General features: G+C 49.0%; 2 protein-coding genes across 4 annotated transcripts in view; both read right to left on the bottom strand.

The window, feature by feature from the left end:
- Window positions 1-4,030: 4,030 nt before the first annotated feature.
- Window positions 4,031-17,093, bottom strand: LOC104570846 (solute carrier family 22 member 13). Of its 2 annotated transcripts, XM_088534814.1 has the most exons (11): window positions 16,858-17,093; window positions 12,861-13,002; window positions 10,114-10,217; window positions 9,769-9,923; window positions 8,546-8,714; window positions 8,040-8,160; window positions 7,724-7,818; window positions 7,134-7,348; window positions 5,609-5,717; window positions 4,746-4,955; window positions 4,031-4,266 (listed from the first exon to the last, which is right to left on the bottom strand). In XM_088534814.1, exons 1-11 carry the CDS (start codon window positions 17,091-17,093, stop codon window positions 4,170-4,172), a joined length of 1,653 nt encoding a protein of 550 aa, XP_088390940.1. In that variant the 3' UTR covers window positions 4,031-4,169. The 2 variants fall into 2 exon arrangements, with proteins under 2 accessions (XP_088390940.1, XP_088390939.1); XM_088534813.1 differs by lacking the exon at window positions 12,861-13,002 and having other exon boundaries at window positions 16,722-17,093.
- A 2,905-nt stretch (window positions 17,094-19,998) lies between these two features.
- OXSR1 (oxidative stress responsive kinase 1) overlaps window positions 19,999-24,419 on the bottom strand; it is a 73,043-nt gene continuing 68,622 nt past the window's right edge. Inside the window, exons 16-18 of one of the 2 annotated variants that reach the window (XM_088534785.1) lie at window positions 23,515-23,583; window positions 22,476-22,540; window positions 19,999-21,657 (exon numbers count right to left, since the gene is read on the bottom strand). In XM_088534785.1, the coding sequence (XP_088390911.1) occupies window positions 21,583-21,657; window positions 22,476-22,540; window positions 23,515-23,583 (209 nt within the window). In that variant the 3' untranslated portion in view covers window positions 19,999-21,582. The remainder of the gene's footprint in view (window positions 21,658-22,475; window positions 22,541-23,514; window positions 23,584-24,419) is intronic. The other variant, XM_088534786.1, reaches the window with a different exon arrangement.

Genomic DNA, 24,419 nt, shown 5'->3' with positions numbered 1-24,419 from the left:
GCAGGCTGCAATGGAAATGCCTCTGTCTTGGTGGCCCTCCTCAGTGAAGTCATCCCATGACATGGCAACCATAGATGGATTTAGGCCAAAAGAAACCTCTGGAGGTCATTTAGTTTGACCTCCTGCTCCAAGCTGAACTTTGATTAATAGCAAGTCCTCTCATCCATGGATGTGGAAGCAACAGTAACTATGGCCATATGATGTGTATGCATGACACATGCATCTCTCTGGTGTGAATCTGCAAAGCTCTAAGAAACCTTTACTCCTCTCCTCTTGTTCCCATTATTCTAATTCAATGTGGTCCCTCTCTTTCACCCCAGCACAGGGGTAACCTTTTAAAGTAATATCTTCCCCCCCCCCATTTCTGTATGTCCCCTAGTGCTATCCACACTCAATAAACAATTACCTGGACTCCAGCGATCCTTCAGTAACTGTGCTGGAGACTCAGATGAACTCTCTAATTTGGGAGTGAAGGACTAAGAGTTTGAAAGGAGGCACAAGGTGAGCACACCAGTGTCTGGAGAAATGACACATTGCCCTGGGGAAAGCAGCCCAGAGACTATTGCCAAACTGCACATGGACTCTCATACACTGAGGACAATCTGGCTTCTAGTTTGTGGGGATAGAAATAATCTGTCCAGGATATAGCTCAGACATGAGTAGAAATCAAGCAGTCTCCTTTTTTGAGTGATACCAGAACCTCACACAGAACCAGACTCGTCTCAGTTCTTATCTCCAAACCCTACACCCTCAGCATGCCTCTGTGAATAGTATGTTGTTTTTAAAGGGCACTTTCTAACTCAAATCTATTTGTTTTAGCACTCTCTCCAGAACACTGTTACAGTTTAGATATGCATTTATAACTGCCCAGTGTTTCTGCATGGGGTAAATGAAAACCAATGTTTTGGGACACAACAGTCAAGATCAAGCCCATTTGCCTACCAGACCTATAGTGTAGTCCAAGAGAGAAGTGCTACGTTGCTCTTCTTTCCCATAGTCACTAGACTGGTCTAGGCATCTCTTAAGCCATTAATAAGATCAGAAAATTTACTCAGTTTGCTTCTTCCTGCTTCAGGACATTCCCAACAAGCACTAATTTGTAACAAGAAAATGGTTTGTTCATACTCTGCAGAGTACCCACAAAACTTATTTCCTTGCTTCAATGAAATATAAAGTGATTTGAAATGGAAGGGGAAACCTTGAGCCTGCTGTCTGCCTTGGCACAGGGAGCAGTGGCATCTCTGATCTGAAAGAGGGCATCCATGTGGAGAGAGGGACAACCAGAGAACACATCTCTAGTGAAGAATAAGTCAGTCAACTCTGTAGTTCAAACAGCCAATGCAGCAAGTTCAGAAGAGGAATTCTGTGTCCCACAGTGTTTGGAAAATATGCACTACCAAATGTTCTTGAAACCCGGTCTGTGATGCCTGGCTGTGCGAATCCTCCCTGATGTATTTGCAAGTCTTCTGCAAACTGCTACCCGTGGAACCATCCCTGTTGTGTTTTACAGCAATAAAGAGTTGCCGGTAGAGCGCTGCACTAGGCGAGCGAGCTCCAAACTGTCCCTCCTGCACTACTTGCTTGGGTTGGCTGCCTTCTCTGCGATCCAAGCCTCAGCGTTTGATCAGGATGTCACTGCAACCATGTCACTCGTGTGTAGGTGTTGTTTCTATGTGGTGTTTCATTTGAATTTCTACATGAATAATATAAATTATACTTTGCGTTTGATAAGAGACACTTGTAATGCAATATGTGAATAATAAATGGTGTTGATTATTATTTTTTTTTCCTACTGTTTCACAGTTGGCCTTTGTAACTGCTCTTGGCTCTGAGATGTTTTCTACATGGACACTGTAAGCCTGTAATTTAACACGCAGATGGAAATGGGTTTGGTTTCCATATGCAAAGGCACAGGGCCTTATTCCCATGTCTGGTGAGGAAGGGCCTGAAGAAGGCTTGGGCATTAATCAGAGTGCTTCCACAAGCCATTCTCCCATTGCACTCCTAGCTCACCACTACTACCCTCAACACTCTCCCACTTTTGGCTCTGCCTTGACGCTTTGATAAGCAGTCTTGCATCTGCTCTTCAGGCTAATCCATGCTAACTCCATTTGATCCTTACTATCCATTTAGCCTTGTTGATACCAGCCTCTTTCCTTGGCTATGTGGGCGTCTTCTTTCCCATTCTTACATCATTAAGCCACCTGGGGCACTTTCTCCACTTTCCCCATACCCTTGTCTCGGTGAGATCCTCTAACATCCTGTTACACCTGCACACGTGGATTTGCACTCACACCTGCTGTTCCACCACATCCAGCTCAGCTCTTTACTGTGAGGTTTGTTTATGAAAGTGCAAGACCGTGTGTAGACCAGACAGTATTAAAGTCCTCCCTATAATGAATTTCTTATGCACAGCAATACAATTGTACATCTTCGCATTCTTACTGGGCTGGGAAAAATACGAGACACAGTGTCTAGGTGCTCTTCAGCCAAAAATGCACCACTCTGTTGTTGTCAAACTAACCAGGGCGAGTGGTGTAGAGAACAGATGAAGTGGATTGGCAGCCTACTCGAAACATGAATGAGATGATTGAAACACAAATACTTTTGATGTATTTGGATACCTTTATTTATTTGTGAAGCAAGCTGAAACAGAGTCTCAGACCAGATTTCCAGGAAGGAGAAGCCCCAGCCCACTCAAGAATTGTTCATTTTTTGCTCCAAGTTCTTCCCTCAGCCTAGTCTTTCCCCTCAACATCTTCTCTTCTATAAAGACCCAGATTGCCACCAGCTGACTGATACCAGCAACAGCCTAACACCACCAGCCAACTGACAGCAGCACCCACGAAGCACCTCCACACGCAGACCCACCTGACCCACCTGTTAGGAGCATCATAGCTAATGTCTAACAGATTCCTTAAAAAGCAGAGGCCCAAAGAAGATGGGAGCATCCTGCCTAATAGGACATTTGCACATGTAACTGATTTTATCCAGAATGCTGTCTTCACCGAACTGCACATCCATAGGATCCTTTGATTCACAGAAAACATGCGGTCATGATAGCAAAGAGAAACAAAGTCATCTTCTCCTTGAAAAGCTTCTCAGCACTGTCTGCAAAAAGTCTTACAGCTGTATGCTGTCAAAGCAGCAACACTGCCATTATAAAACTTATGGCTGTCACTGTACTAAGCTGATGGTAAAAGGAAGACAATGCTGAGGGACAGAAGATATGGGGAAGGAAGTATAGAAAAATGAACTTACATTTTCTTCATAGTAAAAGAAAAAAGTTGTCATAAATCATTCAGACATAGTGATGGATATAGCAAGAAAAAAAAATAGTATAGAACACAGCACAACACAACACAACGCACCTGCTTTTCCATTCATAGAAAGATTTGCCTTTTCTTCCCAGAGACCAAATGCCACAGCATCTCTTGATTTCCTGGAACAGACACTTGTCTTTCACCACAACCTGTTAGCACAACCTTCCATGCACCAAGCATCGCTGTAGGCCCTCATTCAAAACACCTAACAGTAGGGGGAAATCAGCAGACAGAGGAAAATCCTGCTGTCTGTTACACATTCCTGCTTACTAGTTGCTGTTCCTCCCAGCACTTAATTATCCTTCTTAACCAAGCATTTGAAATCTCTTTTTTTTTCCTTTTTTTTTTTTTTTGAGGGCTTTTATGATAGGCTGAGAAGGCCATGCTACACAAATGAGAGAAATGACTCTTTTTGTAAATATGAGATAATTTTCTGTGCTTTCCTGCTCCAGCTTTCTGTTCTGTGAGTACAGTACTCCTTTACAGTTATTCTGTGCTTTAACGGGTCATTCACGTGGACGAAGTTCCCAGGCTCATATTGTTGGAGACAGGAGATGGAAGGAAATAATGTTTCATCCATATTTCTGACCTTTTTTTTTTCCCTTAAATTAATAGTTTCAGGTTTTCCCCAAAGAGAGCACCAGCGAACACCAGATACTGTATGCAATGTCCAAAATAAAACCATAGAGGGAGATAGAAGATGGCAAAAAAAAAAAATTAAAAGGAAAAGAATTGGCAGTGACTGCTTGGCTGAGAGAGCTGCTGTACTGCAGATGGAGACCCTGACCATCCTCAGTGCCAGCACAGTGCTCAGTTGCCTCTGATTACAGCTGTGTGCAGGACCAGCTAGAAGTACGTGGTCTCTGCACATTCTTTGTCTGGGCCACCACCTTTTGCTTTCACGTGTCCGTTTTCAGAGGTCCTGTTGGTGTTTTCAGGGGACCTAGTGAAAGGGAACAGAGTTAGAAAGCAGACAGAGACCCATTCTGACTTGACACAAGCCTCGCCCAGCACGCTCGGGGAAGGACACACAGTATTGAAGCAACTTCCTTCCCTTTCATCACAGCAGACAGCTTGCAAAAGGACAGGGGTGCAATTCAGCCACATTTTGTGGCGAGCAGGGACCTAGAGGGATAGGTGATGTCTAAAGCTGGAGGGCCTGGCTGCAGTATCGGCATGGGAGGACAACAACGGAAGTCCTGGGGACACGATGGAACAATGGGAGTGTGAGGCCTTGCTGGAGTGCCCCCCCTTTCATGGGCTAGAAGGAAGCAATGATCGCCAAGGGTCTGAGATACCCCTTTGGGCTTGGTTGCAGAGGCAAATGGCCAGGGCAACTTTTGCAGGAGAGCTTCCCATCCGCACGCTTCTCAAAACAAAAATCCCATTTACCCGGTACCCTTGCGCATCCCAAAACCCCACCTGTGCTGGGGAGCAGCTGCCGATGTGTCATCTACCAGGTCCATGCCGCGGGTCTCGGGCAGCAGGAAGCAGAGCAGCCCCGCCAGGACGGGGGCGCTCCCGAAGATGGCCATGGGCACGGCGCGGTGGTAGCGTCCGAGCAGGCGGATCAGCGGGGCGATGATCCCCGCCACCCGTGCCGACATGTTGCACAGCCCCGCGCCGGTCTGCCTGCAGGGAGGGAGCAGGGCTGGCACGAGGCACGAGCCAGGGCTCGGGCCCTGAGGCCCATCTCCTGTGAGGAGAGGCTGAGGGAGCTGGGCCTGTTCAGCCTGGAGAAGAGAAGGCTGAGAGGGGATCTAATCAGTGTCTAGAAGTACCTCAAGGGAGGGAGTAAAGAGGACGGTGCTGGCCTCTTTTCAGTGCTGGCCACCGACAGAACTAGAGGTAATGGCCACAAACTGAAGCACCAAAAGTTCCATAGGAACTTAAGGAAAAAATTTTTAACAGTGGGGGTGACAGAGCACTGGAACAGGCTGCCCAGAGAGGTTGTGGAGTCTCCTTCTCTGGAGATCTTCAAAACCCGCTTGGACGCAGTCCTGTGCCATGTGCTCTAGGTGACCCTGCGTGTGCAGGGGAGTTGGACTAGATGACCTCTAGAGGGCCCTTCCAACCTTGAGCATTCTATGATTCTATGATCTGTGAAACCACTGTGCGGCCTCCTTCATCTCGCCCTAACGAGGCTCCCACCACTGGGGCATGAAGGGCCCCATTAGTGCACTGGGACACAGTCCACAACAGGCATCTGGTATTCCATGTCCATCCTCTCGCTGCTGAGGTCAAGGTCCTCCAGGCCCAGGGAGAGCAAAGGGGAGAAATCTCACCTGACCACGGTGGGGAACAGCTCTGCCGTGTATACGTAGGAGGCGGAGAAGGAGGCCGAGGTCGCAAACTTCCCAATGACGGCCAGAACGGTGATCACCACGGGCTGATCTGAGGGGAGAAGAGGTGGCCACTGTGGCACGGGTGCCCAGCGCCACTCAAACCTCGTGAGGGCTGCAATGGGAGACGTGGCCACAGCCTCATACCACACAGGGAGCCATTGCCTCTAAACAGAGCCTGAACCTGGACCAGAGGACAGCTCCACTCTGAGAATCACCTTCATGGCACTTTGCATTCATTTCATCACCCAGACATCAGTCTGCCCAAAGGGAAACCACTTCCCAATGGGTGGACCAGTGTCCCCTCCTGTTTCCATACAGCTGCCAAGGGAAGGGCTGGCTGATCCAGGAAGGTCCCCGTGATGGGTGAAAGTGGCATGGGCCATCACTGCCCATACAGCACTGTCAGAAAGGAAGCAGTCCAGAGGGCTAGCAGCAAGGCAGCCTTTTCAGCACCAAAGTCAGGAAATACCACTGGGAATCACACAGAGAGGGAAGGACTGCCTTGCATCACAGGGCAGCACTTGACAGAATTCCCCTGTGGAGCAGAAACTGCATCCCTAAGGCTTCCCCGGTGATCTCCAACAAGCAGCAGAAGAGCACTTTAATGGGATGAGGAATCCCAGCTGCTCACACAGGAGCAGTGTGAGATGAGCTGCACCCTCCCCTTTCCAGAAAGCAGACAGAGACGGAGGAATCGCACTGCTGTGATGACATGACCACAGATCTGACATGCGTGGAGCTGAAGCAGGTTCCGGCAAGGTCACCAGCCCTTTCAAAGAGATTTCTAGGCATACAAGAGCCAGAGAGCCAGTTCCAATTGATTTTCCAAGCAAATCTGCCACTTAAGATATTGGAAATTATTCCTTTCTGGGAAAATACCTTCTAGGCAAATAGAAAGGAGAACCCAGATTTCTCGAGGCACCTATGTTGAGGTGGGCAATTTATTGATGGCCATGTCCAGTATTGGCTCTGCAGCAAGGATTTTGGAAGACGGAAACTCGAGTGAGTCTCTTGGCAACCCAAGTTCTTTGGGAGGGGTTCAGCTGGGAATATGGTGCAGTGACTCTTCAAAGCATTGTGGATATGGAGTGCAGGCAAAGAAACAGAGGAAAGGATCGTTTCTTTTTCCCGCTCTCTTAAAGAAGGGAAGCTTAGTAGCCTTTTAAATGCCTTTAAATGCATCTCCCTACGAGGAGACGATGGTGTGCTCCCAAAGGCAGAGAGCTCTTGAGGGGCCAAGCACAGCTCTGAATAAGAAGAAAGTCATGCTGAAAATAAGACATCACATTGGGAATGCATCTCCTTGGGACTGTGGCCATAGAGGCATCCCAAACCCTGAGAGAGAGCACGGGACTGCAGCCAGACAGGCTGGGAGGATGAGAGCTGGACCGGGAAGGGAAGAGCCGGGGCTCTGCAGTTCCCTTCCCTAGAGGCTGTGTTCCTGGAACGGGAAGAGGTTGTTCACCTTCAGGGATGCCAGTGATGATCAGACACACCAGACCACTCAGCAGCAGGAGAAAACCCTGGGATTTCTTCCTCCCAAACCACTGTAGGAACCAGATACAAGATGCACGAGCTGGGATTTCCACCGCTCCAAAGGCAAGCTGCGTCAGGTAGATGTCCAGTCCAAAATTTGTCACATTCAGGCTGATCCCATAGTAGACAAGGCTATTGGCAAACCTGAGGGATGAGCAGGGTGACACTAACACATATATTGTCCATGAGCGAACGCAGTATTGATCTCCACTGATGACATATTGACCACGTTCAGAATTTGCATGGGGACAAAAAATCACCCCAAGACCAAAGGATACCGAAAGCTGGAACTACACCAACCTTTCTCAAAAACCCCACAGCACCCTGAAGAACCAGCTTCTCCCCAGGCCCACAGATGGTAGATCTGGTTCAGCTTGAGTGGCAGAAAGGTGGCAGAGGTAGAAATATACATGCACATGAACCCAGAAGCACCAAATGAGTTTACAGTTCTCATCAGGCCCCAGTCCCATCCTCACTTCACCTAGCAGTCAGGAAAGGGAGGGCTAGGGGATGTCTTACCAGGTGCATAACATGATTAACGTCACCTTGCGCAGGTGCTTCTTCCGGAAGAGATCCATAGTACTTCCAGGCTTGGTCTGTGCCTCAGGTTTTAGCTTCAAAAGGCAGAAGGACACAGTCAGACCAGAGAAATGAAACTCATATACAACTCATTTTCTTGCTGACATCAAAGAAGGGCTCCCCCCAAGATTCACTGGGATCATAAAACCTGGACCTTTGCTTTCCTGGACCTTTACCGATGCGGCTTAAACAGACTATATTTGAGAAGACAAGCGTAGGTGGAAGTGTAAGCAATGCCCCATACCACTGGTGATACCTGCTCGAGGAGCCCTGGTGGGATGGTGCGCTTGTTGATGGATGCTGCCTTCTGAAGGATCTTCTTAGCTTCTTCTATTCTACCTTTTGTCATCAGCCACCGAGCTGATTCTGGTAGGACCCTGTCAAGGAGGTGAAATCAGGGGATGCCACCACAGCCTGCTGAGCTGGCTCAGCTGGGCTGGCTGGCCTCAGAGCCCAGCTCCCTGTGAGCACTTCCAGCAAGCGATGAGTATCACTTGTGACTGAGGTATCTAAACACCTCTTCAGGCCGTGTTTGCCAGGCCTAACTTGAGGCCATAAAGTCCACACCCAAGTACATGAACCAAAGCATCTTCTGGTCCCAGTTGTCAGAGTCCCAAGAGGTGAACTGATCCCAGCAGAAGACCCTCCAGCATCCACACTATATCAGGGCAGACCCAAGATGGTCCTGAGCCTCCTGCCTGTCACGCTTCACACCCACTGTTGTCAAGTCTGCAGGGAGCTCTCTGCCCTTCTCCCACTTACCAGAAGTAGAAGAAAAGGGCAAATATAGGAACAGATCCTGCAATCTGCAACAGCCTCCAGTTGCGAATACCGTAACTCAAGCCAGCCAAAATCATCTGTCCGATGGCAAAACAGCAGTGAGAAAGAAGCACTGCGTGGGGCCGGTAGGAGACACCAACCCATTCCATAGCTGAAAAGAACAAAGATTTAGGGCCATCAGTGCGAATGTTTCCCCCTGATCCAGACAATGCACTTCCCTTGGAAACAGCCCTCTAGTAGATGAGGAGACACCAGCTGCCAGAACTCTGGCGTTAGAAACACATTGGAGTCACCAACACAGGATTATACACCCTAGCATGAACCTCTGTAAGGGGACGTGAAGATAATGTGCCTCACCTCTCTGAACAAAGCGCTGAGGCCCAGGTCAGTTATGTCCCAGAGCCATTGGGCTCTTTCCGTACACTGATAACGAGAGCCAGAGCATTAAGAGGTGCTCACATTGCCCCCACCTGGGCACTGGAATGGGAGAAAGACTCCGTGGCTCTCACTCTGCACTCAGAAGAGGTAGAAGTGCCAAGGGGCAGTTCAAAGAAAGACCTGTCTTCACCTTCTGCATCACCTCCTGAGTAAACCCACCCCAGGAGCCACGGAGGTGTATCTCAGTGACTGTCCTGCTCATGTCCCTTGGGAAATCTCAGTCATTGCATGCTCAGTGAGGGGTTTTGGAGGTACCTGAACTAGTCCCTCTACAAAGCCTGAGGTCAGGCCTTTCAGAGTTGACTCAAGGTTTCCTTTCCTAAACCTCCAAGTCCCATTTCACAGGATACTTCAGTGCCACAAAGTATATACCCATGGGAAAAATGGCTATAAAACTTTCTTATTGCTGCATATTTCACCTGAGAGACTCCTTGAGTCTTTCCAGTGAAAAGGACCAGAACGACAAAACAGCAGTGAACTGCAAACAGTGAGATTGCAGCAGGGTTTCATCTCTTAACCCGAACACCATTTGAGATGTCCTCACCAAACAGGGGACCAGGTGACAGTGAGCCCTGCACCCAGAAACCAGCCATGCATGTCCCAGCCAAGGGCTGAGAGCAACCCTTGTCTGTCATCTGTTGGCACCTACTTAGCCGCTTTTGCAGTGTTGTCTTCGCTGATTTGCAAGATGAGTTTTTATGCCCCTTTTTCTATTGTGTTTTGAGAGGCCACTGCTTTCTGCCTCAGAGCAAGGACATCCTACTCACCTAAGGCCAATATCGTCATGGTGATCCCGGACATAGAAGCTCCCACGACACACCTGAAGGCCATGTACACATAGAAATCGGGCACAAAGGCAATTGCAACGCCAAACAAGCCCTGGATGAGCATGGAGACTAGAACAACAGGCCGGCGACCGATTCTGTGGAGGAAGAGAAGACAGATGGCATCTGCAGAGATCCCATGAGCATGTGAAGAGACTAATGGGATACACACTGATGTGTCCCACAGAGTGTGTTTCATGCTCATAACATGAACACATCCAGAACTCTTGCCTGGTTTGTCCCTGGGTGCTGGGCTATAACTCCAGGCAGGCTGTTGTGTCTACTCACCTGTCACTTAGGGGCCCAAAGAACATGGCTCCCAGGAGAAGCCCCAGCATGTAAACGGCTTGGGAGATGTCATTCAGGTCCTTCTTGTCGCACACAAGGTCAAACTGGAGGAAGAAAACACAGCTACTTTTGCTCTGAGCCCTTCCTCCAAACCTGGACTTCAAAGATCCAACCCCAAAGGACGCATCTCCATCATGAGCATGAACAGCACATGCCAGAGGTAGGACCCAGACCCACTCTGTCCATCTACTCACCATGGGGCCCTTTTCCTGAGTGCTTAAACCTGCAGGAATCCCCTCCAGAGCAGATTCCTCTGACAGAGCTGAGGAACTTCCTGGCTGAGAAGGTTTGCTTTAAGTGATACCTCAGGACAGGAGTCCCAGCACCTTGTCTCTGTCCCCATGTCCAGGTGTTGAGAGTGGTGGGGAAGGGTGAGAGGAGGAGGTCAGGAGAGGGGTGTCCTATCTCGGAAGCTTTCCCGAGCTTGTGGCTGTGGTCACCCATCCAGCCACTCCACCCCGCATTGCTCTAGGGAGGGTTTTCACAGGCAGGTCTCAGGAGACCAAGAAAGGATCTTTAAATCTGCTTCCTCCTGACACATGGGAAACTTTATTGCCTCAAAAAAGGCAGTGATTATTTCTTTCCCCATACTTTCTTTAGAAATACCAACATCATTTACTCCCTGATTTTTTCTCCTTTCTCTTTTTTGTTGCAAAGAGAAAAGCAAAGGGAAGAGGGAAAGGACTGGGTTATTTTATTGCCCTTAAAAAACAGGGGCACAGTTGAAAAACACAGTTCTTTTTACTATGGACTCATTTTGTGACTCTGCTTTTTCCACTCAGACTCATGAGTCCCTAAGCAACACTAAGTGACCAGAGTGGGACTCTGTTTTCAGAGCATTTCAGCAGAGACACAGGCTGTACCTGCGGTGCCTGGAGCCCAGCCTGGGCAGACCTGAGCTAAATTCGACCTTGTGTTTCCCTCCAGCAGCAGCAAAGTGAGTGCAGGGTATGAAACATGCCCAAATTGCTGGAGGGCACAGCCAGGCCTCCAGGTTCAAGACCTCCCAAGACCAGCATGACTCGGCAGCCAGACTGGGGGTGTTTGCAGCAAGCTGCTCTCACAGCACGAGATGCTGTTGTCCTGCTCTCCTGCACGTGCAGCTGAGTCCTACCAGTCCCAGCTCTGATGCCAACGTGTGATAACCGAGTGGCCTCCAGGGACTCACTGGTATCTGCAGTCACACAAACATGCAGATTCTTCATGAACAGATGCAACAGCATCTTTAGATCTGGAAATTCACCTAGAAACAGATGGCTACTGTGCATCCTCCTAGAGAAGCTCCAGACTTGGAGGTAAAATGGATTCCAGAGACCACAGGAGCGCCTGGAAATTATGAATGTTGAAGACTCTCGTTGAATTGTAGGTCAGAGGAAGGTACCCGTGAGAAAGGGCTGGAGCTGGAAGTGGGGAAAGAGAGAGGTAAAGAGAAGGGAGGAAGGAGGAAGGGAGAGAGCAGAGCAGAGGTCCTGCAATATTGCATCGGGGAGCCTCTAGAAGCAGTTCCCATTCTGGAGGAAAAGAGCAAATAGGCAGTGAGGTTTATCGGGAGGTAAGCTGGTGCACAGAGACAGTGTGTTCTCATTTGTTCTTGCTGCTCAGAAAATTTGGCTTTTGCTGGCTTTCCTGGTCAGGATGGGAAATTTCTGCCTGATAAGGTACTTCTCTGTCAAATGGCCATATTTGCCGATTACTTCTCTGGCTTTCAAGAGGAAAATTCTGGTTTTGGTGCAGTGATTTTGCTAACAAATACGCCATTCTCAGGACAAAATCTGCCCTCCTCCTCACATCACATATTTGAGATCTAGACATCATTGAGGTGCTGAGGGTTGCTGGTGTTCCTATTTTCTTGTTGTTTTATTTTGCTTTTGCACAAATGTCTTCCTTTCTGCGAGGAAAAGAACATATGAAACACTAATTCTCAGGCCAAGCTGTTTCTTTTGGAGAACTGTTCTGTAGCTGCCTGCATCCTGAGAGCATCTGTAGGAAGAGATGTCCAAGGAAGAGGATATACAGGAAATGCAGAGAGATGAAAAAGCACTGGAACAGAGAAGAATTTAGCCCTGCTCAGTGGAGTTCGTTGGTGTTGCTGACATTCTGAGTGGAGCTTTGTGAGATTTCCTCCCCTTGTCAAACCTGGCAGCTTCACACAGAGTGAGGAACAATGAAGAATTCAGGCTGTTTTGAGTCAACCCTGAGCTTAAGTCACTGCATGAAGTGAAGAAGATACCGAGGTGGTCACGGCACCGCTGCACAATTTGACAGTCCCCAGCATTGCACAGGAGTGAGCACTGACCCCCGGGGTCCCCAGGCAGTGTCTGAAGCACCAAGTGTTGCACAGGGACAGCCAAGCAGGGACGGTACCTCCAGGCTGCAGAGCAGGGGCACCAAGGGGTCCAGGGTGCAGAGCACACACTGGGAAGCTTCACTGGGGTCCATGGAGCTGCTGGACACATGCATCATGTCCTGCCCGCCCATAGTCTCCTAAGGACCACACCTGGACCCTGGTGGAGGTCCAGGTGGACCTTGGCTCTGGTGGAGCTAGGATCCCCAAAACATTCCTGCAGTAAATCTCCACCTGCTCACGCCACGAATGCCCGTGGCATGGGCTACGCTTCAGCACAGCGTGGCTCTTTGGGTAGCCCACGGTGTCCACGTCCCCAGAGCATCAGAAGGCAATTACAGACCTCAGTCAGCAGGGATGGCGTTTGTGTGGACGGGTACACCCAGCCGCTGCTGCACTTCTGCGTGGCGTTGAGGCCATAGGCCACGATGGAGTCGAGGTCCCACTCCACGGGCGAGTACATGGAGCACTGCTCGTACTCCCCGCTCGGCCCGCGGGGCACCGTGAGGTTCAACTGCTCCTCCTCCGTCAGGTTGGGACCGAGCGCCCGGATCCAGCTGGTGTCGCAGTAATGGGGCACATCCACCAACATGAAGAGTTGGCCAAGCATATGGAAAGCAGTCAAAGGGACTGGGAGGGAGAGCAGCACCACCAGCCATTTCTGAAATCGCCCAAACTCCCCCAGAGCGTTTAAAATATCTCCAAACGCAAACACGGTGGCGACTCCCATGGTCAGGCTGTACTGGAACACGTCGTTTAAATGAACAGAAATGTTCTAAAAGCAAAATTAATGTTTAAGCTGTGTGAGTACTAAATCTCTAATCAGATATGATAACACACGCACTTCTATCGCCATATTTTCCATCAGCCCAATCAACAACCTGCTGGCATCCTCTGGGATGTACTTTGCCTCTTGTAACTCCCTCCCCATTCCCAAGGCAAGAGCAAAGGTGCCAGGGCACTGCGGCTCACGGGGGCATCGTGAGGACACTGTGTCTTGTCTCAGGCTGGCACGTGTCCCCAGGCTCCCAAAGGTAGCTGTGCTGCAACACTTGAGCTCTTCGTCAGAGATGGGAGACTGTGAACACCCAAGGGATGGCTTGGACCCAGGCTCTGGGGTTGCATCCAGGCACCAGAGGAGTGAGCAGCAGGCTGAGCTGAGGGAAGTGGTTCAGGAGCCTGGGGCTGGGTCCCTGCTCTTCTGTGGCCTCCTGCTTCGGTCGCCATCAGGTACCCATGGTGCTCAGAGCTGTTGCTCGCGGGCCAAAATCTGCCCTAAGGCTTCTCCTAAGCAGGGGTTTCCTGCAGAGCCAATTCCACTCTTTGCTGCTCCCTGCACTGGATCAGCTCAAACCCAAACATCAGACTGTGGGGCTGATCCCTCCTCCCAAGACGGCTCATTAGAGGTTAAGCACTGGGACTGATGTGGTGCAGATACAGTGCAGGATGCACTGCAGCCCCAGTGGTCGATCTGCTCTGTGTGCCGCCCGTGGGTCAGCTCTTACTTGCTGCTCCATCAAAAGCCATCAGCTACTCCCTGGGGTTTTGGTTCCATATGCATCCACACCCCCGTGATCATAGAATCATAGAATCACAGAATGCTTAAGGTTGGAAGGGACTTCTAGAGATCATCTAGTCCAACCCCCTGCACACACAGGGTCACCTAGAGCACGTGGCACAGGACTGCGTCCAAATGGGCTTTGAAGATCTACAGAGAAGGAGACAGCACAACCTCTCTGGGCAGCCTGTTCCAGTGCTCTGTCACCCTCACTGTCAAGAAATTTTTCCTTAAGTTCCTGTGGAACTTTTGGTGTTTCAGTTTGTGGCCATTACCTCTAGTTCTGTCAGTGGCCACCAGTGAAGAGAGACCAGCACCATCCTCTGCACTGCCTCCCTTGAGGTACTTCTAGACACTGCTCAGGTCTCCTCTCAGCCTTCTCTTCTCCAGCTGAACAGGCCCAGCTCCCTCAGACTCTCCTCATAGGGCAGATGTTCCAGGCCCCTGATCATCCTTGTGGCCCTGTGCTGGACTCTCTCCAGCAGCTCCACATCCCTCTTGTACTGTGGAGCCCAGAACTGGACACAGTACTCCAGATGTGGCCTCACTAGGGCTGAGTAGAGGGGCAGGATCACCTCCCTCGACCTGCTGGAGACGCTCTTCTTAATGCAGCCCAGGATCCCATTGGCCTTCTTGGCCACAAGGGCACACTGCTGCCTCATGGTCAACTTGTCGTCCACCATGACACCCAGGTCCTTCTCTGCAGAGCTGCTCTCCACAAGGTCGGTCCCCAGCCTGTACTGGTGTCTGGGGTTATTCCTCCCCAGGTGCAGGACCTTGCACTTGGCCTTGTTGAATTGCATGAGGTTTTTGATCTGCACCAAAGCACCTTCCCAGGAGATCAGGAGTCCATATGAGGGACTGGGACAGTACAAGCCAAAGGGAAATTCATCACAGGCACTTCACGCTCTGCACTTCATTGCAATGGGGCTGACCGAAAGCCACCACCTCACACCTCATGCACTTCCCAGCCCTGTGAAGGAGGGCACGCTGCATTCTTTGGGGGTTAAGCATCATCAGGAGGGCAGGGGCTCCATGATGGACACTGGCAATTAAAAGCAAACAGAAAGCTGTGGAAGCGCCATGGGGATCTAGCTGCCTTCTTCTTCGTGGAGCTTCCTGGACCTGTGACACAGGAGCTGCTGTCGGCTCTTCTTTGGCCCCCTCTCACCACGCAGAGGGAAGAGCTGTGCCCGGTAGATCTACATGCACAGATCTACAGGGAAGTCTTGCCCATAGCTCCTTCAGGAGTCGGATCCTGTAGTGGCTGCAGGGGCTGTAACAGCCCAGTGCCCATCAGGACGTGGTACTGGTGTCATCTTCCAAAGCGAAATGCAGCACCTCTCTTTGCGATGGTATCCACACTCAGACCTCCATTAGCAGGTTCGAAGAGAGACCTGGATTCACGTCCTGGGATCTCCCTGCTGCCCAAGAAACTAGCCAAGGAGAGCCAGGACCAAAGACAGAGCTGGGGACATGTGAGGAATGGAGGGATGGCAAAGCCAGGGCTCGTCCTGGCGAGCCAAGAAGGCAGGAGGCAAGGAGAGATGAAGCAGCTCCTGTTGCAAGAGGAGCTCACCAAGGAGCCAATGAACAGCACAGCCCTGATGTGAGCGACCCTTGCTGTCTGCGCTGCAGCCCTGACTCTTGGCTACAGGCCTGGACGTATCGGGAGCCCAGACCCTGCCCTTGGACGAGAGGGCATTGCCCTCTCCTTCTTCCCAACCTTGCATTGGGAAGGTCCTGGGCAGCAACCAGAGCAAAGCCTGTAGAAAGGGACCTGTCAGACACCAGCTAAGGAGATGAGGAGAAGCACCGTCAATGATGCCCTCCTGACTCATATCAGTCAGAGTCAGTGCTAAAGCCCAGGTCCCGCAAATGCCCTACCCCATCTTCAATCACAGCCCCTGCTGTCTTGCGAGAAGAAACTGTTTTTCTTCTGAAACACCCCCTGGGAAAGGTGCCCTCTGACTCCTCACCACTGCAGAGCTGCCTCTCCACCAGTGTGATTTGGAGAAGGAGGGTCATGAGAGAAATCCTCTGCAGAGCATAGGCCATGGGCTGCCTCAAAAAGCCAAGTGGAAAGAGGAAACGAGCATCCTGGTTGGGGTCACTTGCCAGCCAATAACCTGCTCCAAGAGGAGACTCATTTGAGTCATTTGTAAGAGTGGCAGGAAGTGAGTTCCAGCCAAGGGAGAGAGATGAACCTTTAAGCCAGAACACTTCTTGATGTCTGCCTGGATGGGCAGCTTTCTTGGACACAAGGCAATCCCAACCCTGGTACAGATGGAGCAGTGCCCTGCGTGCCCTGCTCTGACTGGCACTGGAAACACCAAGATGGAGCATGGGACGCAGAGCTGGCACCACATTCCCAGGAGTGGGAACAACACCTGGGGCCTGGACCGAAGGAGCAAGGGAAGGAAAGACCATCCCTTGCTGGAGGTTTCCAGCAAGAGGAAGAGGCAGCAATGGTCAATTGGGACAAATTCACATCAGCAAGAAGGCTGAGGCCCTCTTGAGGACCTGGCTATCCCACGGGACAATCCTCATGTCCAGGCAGACCCGGCAGTACCCTGGGACACCGCAGCCTGCAGAACACCATTTCCCACAGCACAAAAGCATCGGAAAGCCAAGGATGCTACAAACCTGAGTGACCAGCGTCTCCTCATGGTCCGCAGGGTACACCCAGCCGCTGCTGCACTCCTGCGTGGCGTTGAGGCCATAGGCCACGATGGAGTCGAGGTCCCACTCCACGGGCGAGTACATGGAGCACTGCTCGTACTCCCCGCTCGGCCCGCGGGGCACCGTGAGGTTCAACTGCTCCTCCTCCGTCAGGTTGGGACCGAGCGCACGGATCCAGCTGGTGTCGCAGTGGTGAGGAACATCTGGGACCATAAAAAGTTGACAAAACTGGTGGAAAGACAGGCTGAAGCACGGGAGGGAGGCGAGCACCAGCAGCCATTTCTGAAACGGTCCAAAATCACCAGCCGCTTTCAAAAGCTCCCCAGTGCCTGACATGGCCAACTTTGGCTTCCCACGGTGCCGGGAGAGACTTTTCTGGGGGCTGGAATTAATATTTAAACCCAAGATAAGCTTTGCAGACGTAGGCAGCCTCAGCAAATATGTGATTTTTTGTTAGGATGGACTTAATGCCCGATGTTTTGCCCATAAGTACGTTGTGTAATATATTAAACATCTCCATACCACCCACTAACATACAGAGTCTGCTACTGGATGGGGTGGAAGGACCTCTCTGGAGACCTGGGTTGCCGCTCTGCGAGCTCTGGGTGACACTGAAATGGGAAAAAGATTCATTTTCCAAGTATTTCCTGGAGTTGCTGAAGTGCTGAAACAAGTGCCTGTCCCTGTGAGCTCCATTCTTCAGGCAAGCAGGCTTCAAAGGGGGATGCTCCGAGCCCATGGAGAGTGATGCAGAGCTGGAGAACTTCTGGGGCGATAAATGGGGTGATGCTAATGGAAAAGCAGAGCTCATCCCAGAACTAGGAACAGCCTGGCACCTCTTTGGGATTGCAGGGGGAATATAAGGCACTTGTGAAAGGCAGCAGCAAAAAAGCAGCATGCAAAGGATTGGAGATGGGAATATGGTTTAATTCTCCAAGGCTTCTTAAGCATGGCTTGGTCAATTACTGGAGCGACTGCTAAGAAACTGCCTGACGAGCAGAGAGGACTCGACTAGCCCTTCCCATCCCAGCTGCGAGCCTTGGAAGTCAGGTTCACTCAAAGCTTCCTGGGGCTCTGAGGAAAGGCAAACGCTTTGCCCTTCTACGAAAATGAAGGGTCAGGACAGGGCAAACCAACTCCAAGACCTGGAGATCACACTCGGAATGGCACCTTCCTCATCCGCTCCCAGAGGAAACACAACTTGGCGCTATGAGTTCATGAAGTCAAGAGACTCTTCTCCTTTCTCTCAGTCTGAGCAGGGAGGAAACTTGTCTCTGTGGCTGTGGAGGAAATACCACAACCTCTTGAAACAAAACCCTCCTGAGCCCTGGCTGAATCACACCCACACAAACCTGACAGCTTGAACAAACAGGATCTGAATAAATTGGGCATCAGAAGAAAAACATCAGGAAAAAATCAGAAGGACCTTGAGCAGGAAATGTTGGTTAAATTCTCAGGTAACATCTCCCTTTATTTTCTGAAGCTTCCTTACTTCTTGGAAAGCAAGAAATGCCGAGGGATGCGAAGGAGAAGGGAAGACTTTGGGTTTCCTCCAAATCCGTTCTTCGGAAAGGAGGCTGTGCAAGAGGCAGCCAACACGCACTGCTGCTCGCAGAGGCACAGCAGGAGCCAGCCAGGATTACTGCTAAAGGATGACCAAAACTGGGGAAAAGGTGTGCAGATGCTTACCTTAAAAATTGTACCATACCCCATGACAACTCTGATACGATGATGGCTCAACACAAGATCACGGAAGGGTTTTCGGGCTTGTGATAAGAGTTTATTGACAATCTGCCAAGAGTCCTGTCACCCACACACTCAAACCTGACCTCCTCGTTCCCACAGCCCGACAGGACTGCTGGCACGGAGGTATCGCACACACTACTGCTGTTTACAAAGATAGATGGTCCAAGGACAGTGAAAAGCCTCCAAGATCACGTGTTACATGGACACGCTTGGGCTCTGCCTCCTATATTCAATGCATTTTGTAGAATAAAATATAGGGCTGAAACCTTGGAGATGCCCCCTCCCGGATAAGATCTAAGGTATAAAAAGGATGAGTATTGGAGAAAGAGAGGCAGAAGGGGAGCATCTGATGCTCCTCCACATGTTCTGCCAGCACAAACCACCTCACTTGCATGGCAGCCTGTGCCATTCCCAGAAGAGGGAATTGCTTGAGAGCTTGCACAGCATGGAAGATTCTTTTCTAGCAAGAGACAAGCCCTTGAGGATGATCCAAAACACCCTCCTCATCCACAGCTCTACAAATCCCCCTCTTCCATGGGGGCTGCTGGAGCACAAGTTAACTGGGTGGTGTAGACATCACCTGGACTATCCCCCAGGCTCCCTGTCCAAGAGACACGACCCAATTCAGCGCCACTAAAACAACACAAGACAACGCACAATTTGTTCTTTATTGATTAAAAATTAGAGACATGCAGTAAAATACAAAGTCCAAAAAGGGGAAGAAAAAAAAAAAGGCTGAATATTTTACATCTTCCGTTATAATCTACAATACACTGAAGCTGTGAAGAGGATCCTTTTTCATGAACAGAGCATTGTCCTTAAATCAGGACTAACTTAAAAAATACCATATTTCCAGGTACAGACCAGAACCTTGCACGTCACCACCCCCCAAATTCTTAACGACGCCGGAAAAGCATCACGAACAGCATTGGCACTTACTGGAACACCACCAGAAAAAGTTGTCTAGCACTGTAACACCCCAAGCAAAAACTTCCGATCACTACCCAAAGCATGGGGAGATCTACAGAGTAAATAACATCATCTTCTCCCTTACTTATTTTCTTCATTTAAAGAGCTAAGGAGCATTGGGGTAGCGTGAACTTGGGCTCTCTCCAAGCCCTGGCTTGGGGAAGGGGGAAATAATTTAACACAGAGGCACTCCGCTGCCTCATCTGAGCTCTTCGAGTCCTACCCCTCTCAGCACTGGTGCGCAGAAGACCCATGAGGTCCTCGGCACACGCAGGCAGAAGGAGAAATAACACTGTAACACGACTAGCTGGTCTCTGCATCCGAAGGGTTTCCAGCTCCTGACAACAGACACCTCTTGCTTCCTCACCCTGGAGGGACTCGGGCTGCTCTTCCTCCCAGGCCCTCCTCCTCCTCTCCTTCCCTTCACGCTCCTACAGATGGGGTCATGACTGGTTGGCAGCGCCCGCCGGGACCTGCCCAATACTCAACTAGAGGCTAAAGAAACAAGGGTGGTAGAAAAAGAACATGCACAATATCCAGGAAGCTTCCACAGCTGCCCGTAGAGAAAATATATAAATATAGACTGTTCATCAGGAGACTTTGAAATAAAAAAGTCCTAATTGAACCAGTCATCCCGTTTTAACACTGTTTCTGCATTGTTTGTGGCTGATGGAAACCAAACGCGTTTCCATCTGCGTGTTAAATTACAGGCTTACAATTTCCGTGTAGAAAACATCTCAGAGCCAAGAGCAGTTACAAAGGCCAACTGTGAAACAGTAGGAAAAAAAAATAATAATCAACACCATTTATTATTCACATATTGCATTACAAGTGTCTCTTATCAAACGCAAAGTATAATTTATATTATTCATGTAGAAATTCAAATGAAACACCACATAGAAACAACACCTACACACGAGTGACATGGTTGCAGTGACATCCTGATCAAACGCTGAGGCTTGGATCGCAGAGAAGGCAGCCAACCCAAGCAAGTATTGCAGGAGGGACAGTTTGGAGCTCGCTCGCCTAGTGCAGCGCTCTACCGGCAACTCTTTATTGCTGTAAAACACAACAGGGATAGTTCCACGGGTACCAGTTTGCAGAAGACTTGCAAATACATCAGGGAGGATTCGCACAGCCAGGCATCACAGACCGGGTTTCAAGAACATTTGGTAGTGCATATTTTCCAAACGCTGAGGGACACAGAATTCCTCTCCCTCTGACCATCGGTAGCTTATGGATCATCTGGAAGATCCGTTTCCAGACGGCAACGCCTCATTCTTCTGCTCTAACAACAGACTACATCTAAGGATGCAGAATGAAAGACATGTTTTGAGGAGGGACTGCTTAACGTAAATTAAAAGGTTCAGCCCTCATGCCATTCCCTGGCACTCATGTGGAGAGAACCAAAATGATAAAAAAAAAATAAAATAAAATTAAGGCAGTTTACAAAGGAAAGCTGACTTCTAACACCTCAAAGTCTAGGAACTTCTCAAAAACACAAACACAAGGGAAGTAAGCTCTCCCTTCTGTGGGTTAAGACTTGACTTGCTTTCTCAGGTGCAAGCATTCAAACCAGTAGAATTTTTTAAATACAACTGAAGAGAAGCAGATATCTCAGTACTCCAGGTGACCCAAATAGCATGTACACATTGGTGTTTCAAATGGTAGGGAAGCAGGTGAAGAACAAAAAAAGATCCGTTCAGTATTAAAACTTGTGCAAAAATAGCAAGTGAGAAAAAAAAAATGAAACCACATGTAAGCGAACATTTAGGCAAGATCATCAGAGCAGTGGAACCCCCTGCTTCGTACTCAGTAGTATTTCTCTTTAAAGTAAGGCAATAATAAAATGAACATGCAGGCAATGATGTGTTGGATCTGCATGTCTGAGATGACAGATACAAAAACATGAGAGTTGTTTACAAAAGGTGTAAACGCCATCGGTAATTTCAGGAAGGTTTGTGATCCTATTAAGGAAACAATGTTAAAGCTTCTAGGAAGGGGGCTGTAGTTCAATTCTTTGGCAGTAGTGGTTTTTTTAGGCTAACAGAAGCATTACGAATATGCACATGTGGGTTCTCAGTTGGGAAACATCTCCTGGGAGCATTGTTTAGCTGATGCTGAGCTGTGCAAATCCTATAAGTTTGCCATCATCAGGAATATCCGAGCCTTCCACACCAGATGCCTGTAACACAATAAATAGAGATCAAATAGCAACACCCGTGATGCATCCTCCGACACGCACGGTTTTATGCACAGGAGAGGGAGCAGTTACAGGACAGCTTTGTACTGTACTCAGCAGGTGGCAGTATCCGAAGTTAAAATTGTGGTTTTATTATTATTTTTTAGCTAGGAAGGGCTGGGACTGAAGTTTTGCCAATGTCTGCTCCAACTAGGGCTACGTGCACTACCCTGGGTGAAACAAAAACTCTCCTTACCCACAGAAACGGTCAGAAGTGGCACACATTTGTTTGCCTACCAACAAACCAGTTATAGCTTTGCTTTGCCACTGTCATTACCACTCAATTTCACTGCATCTGAAGGATTCATCTGCTGTTGTCACTCAGTATCTCGCTTTTCTTCCACCTCCTCTCAAAGACAAGGTTTCCAGACCCTCCCCATTCTCCTCCTCCAAGAAAGGATTCAGTGGAATTTCTCTGTCCACTTACCTGCCCTGAAGCAATTCTACCCTTTTGGGGCAAGCAAGCACTCCAAGCACAGAAAATGCTTCTGCAACACTTTAATATCCTTATTAGCTAGGATAAGGGAACGTTTGGGTTAACACATCATCTCACATAGTTATTTAACCCAGGTGCAGCTCAGAGGACACAAACGAGGAGTCTGCATTGCCTAATGTGAGAAGACCAGTAGGGACCTTTGGGAAAGCAGGGAGGATTCATAGTGCATACATTAGATGCCTACAGTGGACATTATAGGCATCTATATGCAGTGTTTTATTTGCACAAGTGACAACTTGCTCAATTAGGGAACAGGAATAAATACCAGCTTGAAAGTGACGGATCTGTTTGCTTGGGGCTCTTCCACAATTTTCTGCAAATTAGCTGCAACTGAAATCACACACACACAAAAAACGGGCAAACATTAGGACAGGCTAGAGAAAAACATCCCAAACTCATTAAGGCCTCTTTCTACTACTCAGCAAATTTAGAACATTTAAGAATACAGGGCTAAGGAAAAAAAAAAAAAAGTTTGGTCTCAATTAGATTTAAAGTCTGCTTAATCTAAACATTTATACTGAAAATGCTGTCACTTGCTACTACGGTTCCTTTCCAAAGGTATTTATGTTTTCCTGGAAGTGGTGGGATTAGTATTAGTACATGGTGCAAGCGCACCTGGAAATAGCACTAGCAGCATCTCCAGCTGTTGGGGCCAGTATCTAAGGAACAGTTTTGTTTGCTCTACTGAAAATACACAGTGCTGACAGCTTAAAAGTCTCACCTGCTGCCTAAAAGGATGCCTTTAGTTAGCAAACTTGCTCTCCATCTAGCTATTCAAAGGTGCTTGCAGTGCAGCAACATGTGCTGCTGCCTTAGGCCAACTACATCACGTGGGCAGCACACTCCCTCCCTCAGCCCTAGCAGTGTGTGCAAACACTTAAAATAAAAAGCCTGGCTGATTCCAGTCCCAGACCTCTCTTGCGCAGAGCCTGTAAGCAGTACAGGCTTGTGCAGTAATTTGGCACTGTATATATGTCAGATGAGGTCAATTTAACTAATATTGTTAGACGGGAAAAGTTAAGGATTTCAGCTCAGGGTGAAGACATAACGCATTGATTTGGCTTCATTTTGTATTACAAGGAACATTTTCTTCATGTTTCCAACCAGATAATATTCATGTGGACTCGGGGGCCCAAACGTACTGGTACAGAACTGCCACGTGAATTAACAGCAGTTTTGTAGAGCCATTGGGGTGGAGAGAATCAAGGCCATGATGAATTGTCCTAGTACCCACAGATCAGGTCAATTAAACATGCAAAAGTGACTAAAATGGTTAGGGAAGAAAAAAAGTAACAGGCAATTACCTATTACCAGATCTCTGCCATCAACAAGACCTGCCGAAATGAGCTCTTGAGATACACCATCAGCAGTATCTGTTGGGCAGAAACACAAGAGCCATCACTGCATAACAGAAAATTGTCCAACTGATCATGGTATTGCACAGAAACCTAAGCCTCTATCAATCAAACAGCAAGAATATTATGCTTATATGACACAGACATTGGAGGGTAGACTGGGTGCATCCTTCTTTCCCAACTTTCTTTTGCTAATACTGAAAATAAAAATGTCTCTACTGAGCTTAAAAAAAAAGGTATTGAATATCACGAGATAGTGCAACTCCAGACCTGCTTCCTTCCTACCCTTTTATCTACAAGCACCTGGGCCACACTATACTTTGCAGGTGAAGAGTCTTTAGCTTTCTCAAAGACTTCACGGGCTGCCTGTTGTAGGTCTGACAGCTAACGTAAGATCCAAGCCTGCCTCTCTTCTCAGCAACACAAGGTGGACACCATTTGTGTTAGCCACTGTGTGGCAGTTCAGTGACCCTGTGGAGAAACAGGCCATCTAGGTACAGGGGAGCAGCCCAGCCAACAGCAACATCTGCACTGAGAGGTTCTTCAGTCGTGCATCTCTGAGCTACCCTTGTTTTCATGGCAGGACAAAAGCCACAGAGGGCAAGGGAGGAGACCCCTATGTACCTCTGTTCCTTTCTCTATTACTCCCACTCCTGCTTAAAGCACTGCGGAAAGACAGCTTGGAACTACGTGTTGAAGTGAGCTGGAACTCATCGAAGGGCTGCACCTCAGTTAAAGCCATAGCATTTTTACAAAAGAGGCCTCTCAGTGCTCCAAGCACTAGCTCCAAGTGCTCATAAACAGCCAGACCTAATGCAAGATCTGGCAGCTCCAGCCAAGGCCTTTGGGCTGTG

This window comes from Tinamus guttatus, unplaced genomic scaffold (genome assembly GCF_059628265.1).
Source record: "Tinamus guttatus ecotype Peru unplaced genomic scaffold, ASM5962826v1 Tinamus_guttatus_pri_ptg000599l, whole genome shotgun sequence".
In the NCBI taxonomy this organism is placed as follows: Eukaryota; Metazoa; Chordata; class Aves; order Tinamiformes; family Tinamidae; genus Tinamus; species Tinamus guttatus.
Note: the sequence above shows the minus strand (reverse complement) of the source record. Positions and strands in the feature narration are given on the sequence as shown.

What these genes read in the sequence shown, in the direction of transcription:
- LOC104570846 (XM_088534814.1), bottom strand. Translation starts at nt 17,093, where the DNA reads ATGTCAGGCACTGGGGAGCTTTTGAAAGCGGCTGGTGATTTTGGACCG. An exon ending in TTAATCATGTTATGCACCTG is followed by an intron (nt 7,349 to 7,723) that starts GTAAGACATCCC and finishes CTCATCCCTCAG; the next exon opens with GTTTGCCAATAGCCTTGTCT. An exon ending in CTGTTCCCCACCGTGGTCAG is followed by an intron (nt 4,956 to 5,608) that starts GTGAGATTTCTC and finishes CCCTCCCTGCAG; the next exon opens with GCAGACCGGCGCGGGGCTGT.